This window comes from Pongo abelii, chromosome 15 (assembly GCF_028885655.2).
Source record: "Pongo abelii isolate AG06213 chromosome 15, NHGRI_mPonAbe1-v2.0_pri, whole genome shotgun sequence".
NCBI classification, from domain to species: domain Eukaryota; kingdom Metazoa; phylum Chordata; class Mammalia; order Primates; family Hominidae; genus Pongo; species Pongo abelii.
Genome location: NC_072000.2, coordinates 79,150,824 through 79,157,645, shown reverse-complemented (window position 1 = coordinate 79,157,645; position 6,822 = coordinate 79,150,824). Strand labels below are relative to the sequence as shown.

The window sequence follows — 6,822 nt, the reverse complement described above, 5'->3', positions numbered from 1 at the left end:
AAGCCTGCTGGCTGGAGGCTTCATCTGCATAAAACCTTGGTCTCCACAACCCCTTATTGTAACCCAGACATTCCTTTCTATTGATTCCAGGTCTTTAGATAATAACTTTCAACCAACTGCCAATCAGAAAATCTTTGATTCTGCCTATGACAACATCCCCAGGCCTTGAGCTGTCCTGCCTCTCCAGACCAAACCACTGTACATCTTACATGTACTGACTGGTATCTTACGTCTCCCTAAAACGTATTAAATGTATAAAACTAAGTTGTAGCCAGACCACCCTGAACACAAGTTCTCAGGATCTCCTAAAAGTTGTATCACAGGCCATCAGTCACTCACATTTGGCTCAGAATAAATCTCTTCAAATATTTTACAGAGGTTGACTCTTTTTGGCAATTTTCCTGGCTGGCAGTCAGGGTTCTACCTTCTGTCAAATTATGACAGTGTTAACTTCCACATAAGTGATTTCTGATTTCACAAGATAAGCAACAGGACCTTGAGTGGCTTTCAATAATTTCAGTGCAACAGTGCTGGGAACTTGTACCACCTCAGTAGCCAAAAGGAACACAGATACAGGAACCCTGTTTGAGAACATCTGCCCTTTAATTTGCATTTAAAATCAGTTTCTTTAAATACTTTAGTTACAAGTTCTGAATAGTGAAGACAGAGTAGTAGATGCTGCAGGCACTCAGTATTGGCTCCCACCCCTTCCCCCCTCCCCCACCCCCAGGCCTCACTTCTTGGCTCAAGATACAAAAGCGCATTCTCTACTGGCCCTGGTGTCAAATGTCAGCAGCCTCAGGCCTGGATGCAATTGGATACAAAGCCATGAATCCCAGTGGCTCCAAGGAATTCCAATGATTGTGCCCAGATCCACCGGCAACACACCTTAGAAATGACCTCATCCATTTCACCACTATGTACTAACACCCTCAGGGTGGTTTCCTACCCCAGTCCACGTCCTCCAGATCTGTGTCCTGCAGAGGAAGAGACAAGGCCCCGCTATAACGCAGGAAGGAACAAAAACTGCCTCCTCAGCCCAGGTGCTTACAGCAACTTAACTGAAAAGCTCAAGGCAATCTGAGTCAGTCTAGAGGAGACCTCCCTTCCCTAGTCTCTACCAGGCTCTGGCCCTTCCTCAGGACCACACTCGGTCCCACTGCCATGATGTGCTAGAATCTGCTCTAAGAACAAGGTGCTAGAATGAGGCCCAGCAATCAGCAAAGAGTTTGGAAAGGGTTGCTACAGCCCCAGCTGTGTGAGATTGTGCCAAGACGAGTCTTCTTGGTGTCAGCCTATGATGGAGAGCGTTTAGGGCAGGCCTGGGCTCTCCTTCTATGATGATTACAACGCGTGACCTCAGGGGACCTCTGCCCTCTCCTCCCACTCACACACCCAGATCCCCTGGCCTGTGCTTCCTGGAAGAGGTAGAAGAGGCATCTTGAAGTCAATGACAACGGAGAATGAAGGTGCCATTGAAGAAGCAAAGCAGCACCTCTTTGCCTGTGTTCAATCCCTCCACACAAGTGGAATCAAGGGAGAATGTGCACAACCAGGACAGAGGCTGCTCTGAGCTTGGGAGGCACAGCATCCTCCTAGAAGTCTCTGTAGAACAAACTTTCAAAAGATAGGAACTTAATCACATGGTCCCCAGGGGTTTCTCTATAGTATATCAGCACTAGGGAGAAGCAAAATCATCTTTGCAGAGAGCTGATGGAAGAAAGGCAGGAATATGAATGAGCATCCATTAAGGCTCTCTCTCTCAAGCCTAAGGAATTAAGATATTCGAGGGTATGAGACAGGTAGAGAGAGGGAGAGCCTGGCAGGAACACCAAGAAAAGACCTGTGACTGCTGGTTACATAGTGCTCTGCTTCTGTGCTTGAGGCCAACAGCATGTGCCTGCCTGTCACCAGGCTAACCTGGGACCCATGAGGGGACAGGGAGAAGACTGGTTTTCAGTTCCTGCATGATCAACTTGTAGGGTGTGTGGGTTCCTCCTAAAGATCCAGGAGGAGGACTCTGGGATCCTCTACCGCTGCCTTGATTTTGCGGAGGAAAGTCACAGCCTCTCTGCCATCAATCAGCCGGTGATCATAGGTCAATGCCACGTACATCATGGGCCGCACCTCTACCTACAGAGAGGAAAGGTAAATAGGTTTGTCTCCAGCAAGCCACAGCCAGCCTTGCTGAAGGAGATTTAGCACAGCCCATAGGAAAGTTCCTAATTCCAGAGCCTTTCCTATTGATGTTGCCTCTGCATATTTACAGTATTTTCAAAGACCAGGCCTTACCCTCAGTGCAAAGCTTCCCCACTCAGAAACAAAATTTGCCAAGAAAACTGTCTTCTCACAACTGCCTTTTATTTTTTAAAAACATACTCTGGCCTCAAACGCATCTGCTGCCTACAAGGAAAGTTTTCCCTTCAGTTCTGGCTGCCTGTACTTGCTTCTCTCTGGGGTCAGAATTAAAAAAAAAAAAAAAATTAAGCTGGGGTCTACAAATTCTGGAATTGTACGTGTAGTTGGGTGTATGGGCATTTTCCAGGAAGATCTACGGATTGTGGTTTCACACAGGAGTCAGTAACCCAAAAGGATTCTAAAACACAGGAGTTCCCAGAAAGCTTTTTGATACCAACGTATCTTCTAAGGGCCAGCTCAAGCCCCTTTTAATACTTAATTCTCTGAACTCCCGGGAAATTTACAAGCTTTATCATACAACTTGGCAGCTCATAGACTGACATGCATAATTGTCATCTGTTTCCCAGGGGCAAGGGACCACGTCTCCAACTATATCCCCCACTCCACAGAAGCAAACAAGTCTTCTCAGCTCAGTGGTTCTCAAACTTGAATATGCATCAGGATTATCTGCACTTCTTCTTTAAGTCTGGGATGGGATCTAAGAATATGCATCTCTAATAAGGTCCCAGATGATGCTGATCCAGACCACAATTTGATAATCAGTGCCTTGGCTATTAGAAACTAAGAAATGGAACTCAGGCCTGAAATTATAGTTAATGTTTTACAATTAGCATTTAGTTGGATTTCCCTTTCATCAAGACCTAGCCACTAGGACCTTAGAAGTGACGGTTCGTACCTTGCCTCCTATAGCCACTGGCCTGTCAAAGATGCCATGCATCCCCAGGATGGCAGACTGAGGGGGGTTGATAATGGGTGTTCCAAAGAGCGAGCCAAAAACGCCTCCATTGCTAATGGTGAAGGTACCACCATCCATATCTTCAATGGCAAGTTCATTCTTTCGGGCCTAAAAACAGATTTCATAATTGAAATATTAAGCCAACCCAGCTTCCTTCACCTAAAGTCAGTCCATAATCCCAGCACTTTGGGAGGCTGAGGCAGGAGGACTGCTTGAGGCCAGGAGTTCAAGGCCAACCTGGGCAACATAGCGAGACCCCCATCTCTATAAAAAACTTAAGAATTAGCCAGGCATGGTGGTGCACACCTGTAGTCCCAGCTACTCGGGAGGCTGAGGCAGGAGAATTGCTTGAGCCCAGGAGTGCAAGGCTGCAGTAAGCTACGACTCTACCACTCTACTCCAGCCTGGGCAACACAGCGAGACCCTGCCTCTAAAAACAAAAAAGCAAAGGAAGTCCAGAAAGCTTGTATCGAGATCGATGGCACAAGCGCTAGCTTCCGTGTGACAGCTGTTCGGCTGAGGTGTCTATGACCAGTGCTCCACCAGAGAAAAGGCACAATTTCATACAGTTGAAGACTTCAAAGATGATCTTTTCTAGCAGGTCTCATCTGATGAGATTTCAGTTACCAGAGCATGGTAAACTCCACCAGATATATATAATACTTAGCTCTCATGGGCCACTGCTTTTCTCAGGGGCTATGCACTTGACTCTCCATGAGCACGGCTTGCTGGTGAGCCCAGCCTTCCGAAGGCTCTCTTCCCTCGCCTGCTCAGCAGCTTGTATACATCTTTCTACTTTACCTTCTCTCCTAGTTCAGTGATGGTCCGTTCAATATCTGCATAATTCATAGCTTCCACATTCCTGATGACTGGAACCACCAGACCCTGAAGGGGGTGAAGAGCTGTTTTCAGTTGCAAATTAATAGTACCTTTTATAGTTAACAACTCCCTTGATTCAACCAGTGGTATCCCCTCCCTAGAATACCTTCATTACTCAATGTGATTAACAGAAAGTCTTAAGATAAAAGAATGTGGCATGGTTTAAAAGAAAAAAAAAAGGTTACTTTTACTAACTCCCTTCTAAAAATACAGAATTAAAGAAATGATTTCTCTTGTGTGATCTCCTTCACACAGATAAGGTGAGAGTCTAAGACCAACATTCCCCACCTCCTGCCCCAACATACCCGTGGGGTGGCCACTGCAACACTGATGTCAATATAATCCCTATACACCACCTCTTTGGTTGTATCGTCAATCACTATGAGAGAGAAAATACATGTTACATACAACTCCCCAGGAAGGCCAAGACTAATGAGGTAATATGTGCATTAACAGAGTAAAAATCTGCAGAGCTTGATACAGTGTGGGCTGACCAACCACCATGAACACCATTGCATTATGCATGACAGCTGGCATTCCACTTACTCCCATCCCAACCAAGTGTAGTATCTCCCAAGTCCCTGACTGAGCCTGGGCATAGGAGCATCCATTTCTCTGGCAGCCCTAAGAAGGGCTCAACACACTGGCTTACATAGGATAGGTATGCACTAAATTCTTGTTAAGTAGCTCTATTCAAGCCCTCCTTTAGCAGAGAATGACTAGGGTTAACAAATGTTCCAAAAAAGGGCAAATTAGCAAAGGAAAAGGGATGTAGAGATACTACCCATTCTCTGCTTCCAACTCTCAACAAGAGGAAGAGGGGCGATCCAAGAGTAAGCGGGGTGATCTGGCTTTGAAATACGCTACCTCAAGAGATGGCAAACCAGCATCTGAAAATGTACACCTAGCACTAATGGGAAAATAAAGGCTTGGGAATCATTTCCGCAAAAAGTCCATGTTGTATTGTTAGATAAGACATCCAGAGGAAGCATGTAATGTGAAAAAGAGGCCACAAGAACTTTTGAGAGCTGCCTACATGTGTGGGCAAGCAGAAGGGGGCCACTGAAAAAGATGGAGAGAGCCAGTCAGAGAGGCATGAGAAGAATGGGAAAAACAAGAAGAGATATACATTTGGGCAAAACAAAGATGGCCTTCTACCTCCCTAGAGCACCACTCAACGGGAGGGACTGGGGCTTCTACTTCTAGACCTTTAGGGCCCCTGACACTGCTGAGGATGGCAAAAGTATCACTGCCCCCTCTCCAATCTCCCAAGGAACAGGGAAGTGTGTCAACAGGAAAACAAAGTGCTTGTTAGGTCAATACTACAATGACGTAGGTAAGTAAAAAGGAAAGAAAATAAGCACCAGGTCCATGAGAGGCCAAGCCGAAGCTCCCAGTGAGGCCTATCGACCTAAGATCGAAGGTCAGCCAGGAGCCTACACGAAGTGTGGAAGTCAGGCCCCAAGATAACAGGGCCTGTGGAGCTGGGGGAGGGGAGGAAGCCAGAACACACGCTTCCACCTTGACAGGAGACAGCCTGGAGAGCTGGGCTATCCCAGAACTGCCTGCTGCCTGAGCAGCTGCCAAGCTGTACACTGGGAAGAGAAACTGTTCTGCCCAGCTGGTGGGTAGAAAGTAATCATGATGCTGCTTCAGGAAGGTGAACCAAGAAATCCCTGGGGAAGATACTGATATTTCTATAGGTAGCAAATAAAAAGCCTTGGTCTGTTGATCCTCTGCATGTGGGAGCAGGTCTGTGCTCATACACCTACCTCCCAGGACCTCTCCAATTCTGGCCACAAGCAACTCACCTGCATTTACAACAGGCTGTTCCTGCAAGGCAAAGGCTGAGGCCTTCACAAATGCCGACATGAAGCCTAGTTTGAAGTTATGTTTCTTCAAAAAAGCCTCTTTGTGCCGAGCCCTCATCTCCTGTATGTTACTGTGAAAACATTACAAAACAAACTGACCACAAAGCCTGCATTTTGACTTTCACACAGGTTTCTCACTCCATATACACAGTTAGGTGAGAGCTTTTCCCTCCCTTTGGACCATTACCTTAGTTCAAGTTTTGAAATAGTCTACCTGAGGTTAACACAGTAACTCTGTTCTTTATATTTACAAAGAAACATAAAGGAATCAGGCCCAATCTGTCTTTAAGGTGGGTTGAGCTCTTTACAGGGCTCCTTCATGGTCTAGAAGTCACAGATATCAGTGACACATCATATGAACAAGAGATCACACAGCACACCAACATCCTCGCCCTGAATAACTGAGCTATCCATCCTGAAAAAAATTTTTTTAAAGTATAAACAAAATCTACAAAATAAGCAATATTCTTTTTATTTCTTGTTAGAATACAAAAAAAAAACCCCACCAAATCTGAGTATAACTCCCGTGTGATATTCCTCCTATCTCTTGATTAGTGGAGACTAAAATAAACACCTCATGGGTACATGAGGCTCCATATGGGAAAAAGCAGTCATGACTATGCAGGGAAGGGTATAACCCAGTGTTCTTTCAGGCTCACAGAAAGTCATATCCATTCTTCATCTTTCCAGAGTTAGCAGTTCCATCCACTTATTCTTTCAAACAGGTACTAACACCTACTACATGTGAGGGTCAGGGCCAGGTACCAAGATACAAAGCTAATTAAGACACAGTTCTTGCCCTTAAGATTAGTTTAGTGGCTGTGATTTCCTTGGTATTTAGAAAAGTGGCCACTTGTGGTTTAGGCTGGTCCCCTTCAGATTAAGCAGCAAGTCTTCTGAAAAGCCTTTACAACATGA

General features: G+C 45.6%; 1 protein-coding gene across 4 annotated transcripts in view; it reads right to left on the bottom strand.

Annotated features, from left to right (window-relative positions):
• Window positions 1-584: 584 nt before the first annotated feature.
• DLST (dihydrolipoamide S-succinyltransferase) overlaps window positions 585-6,822 on the bottom strand; it is a 21,733-nt gene continuing 15,495 nt past the window's right edge. For all 4 annotated transcript variants that reach the window (XM_002824946.5, XM_054530850.2, XM_054530849.2 and 1 more), the window contains 5 exons: window positions 5,845-5,975; window positions 4,339-4,412; window positions 3,956-4,039; window positions 3,095-3,262; window positions 585-2,133 (listed from right to left, as the gene is read on the bottom strand). In XM_002824946.5, coding sequence (XP_002824992.3) covers window positions 1,999-2,133; window positions 3,095-3,262; window positions 3,956-4,039; window positions 4,339-4,412; window positions 5,845-5,975 — 592 coding nt within the window. In that variant the 3' untranslated portion in view covers window positions 585-1,998. The remainder of the gene's footprint in view (window positions 2,134-3,094; window positions 3,263-3,955; window positions 4,040-4,338; window positions 4,413-5,844; window positions 5,976-6,822) is intronic.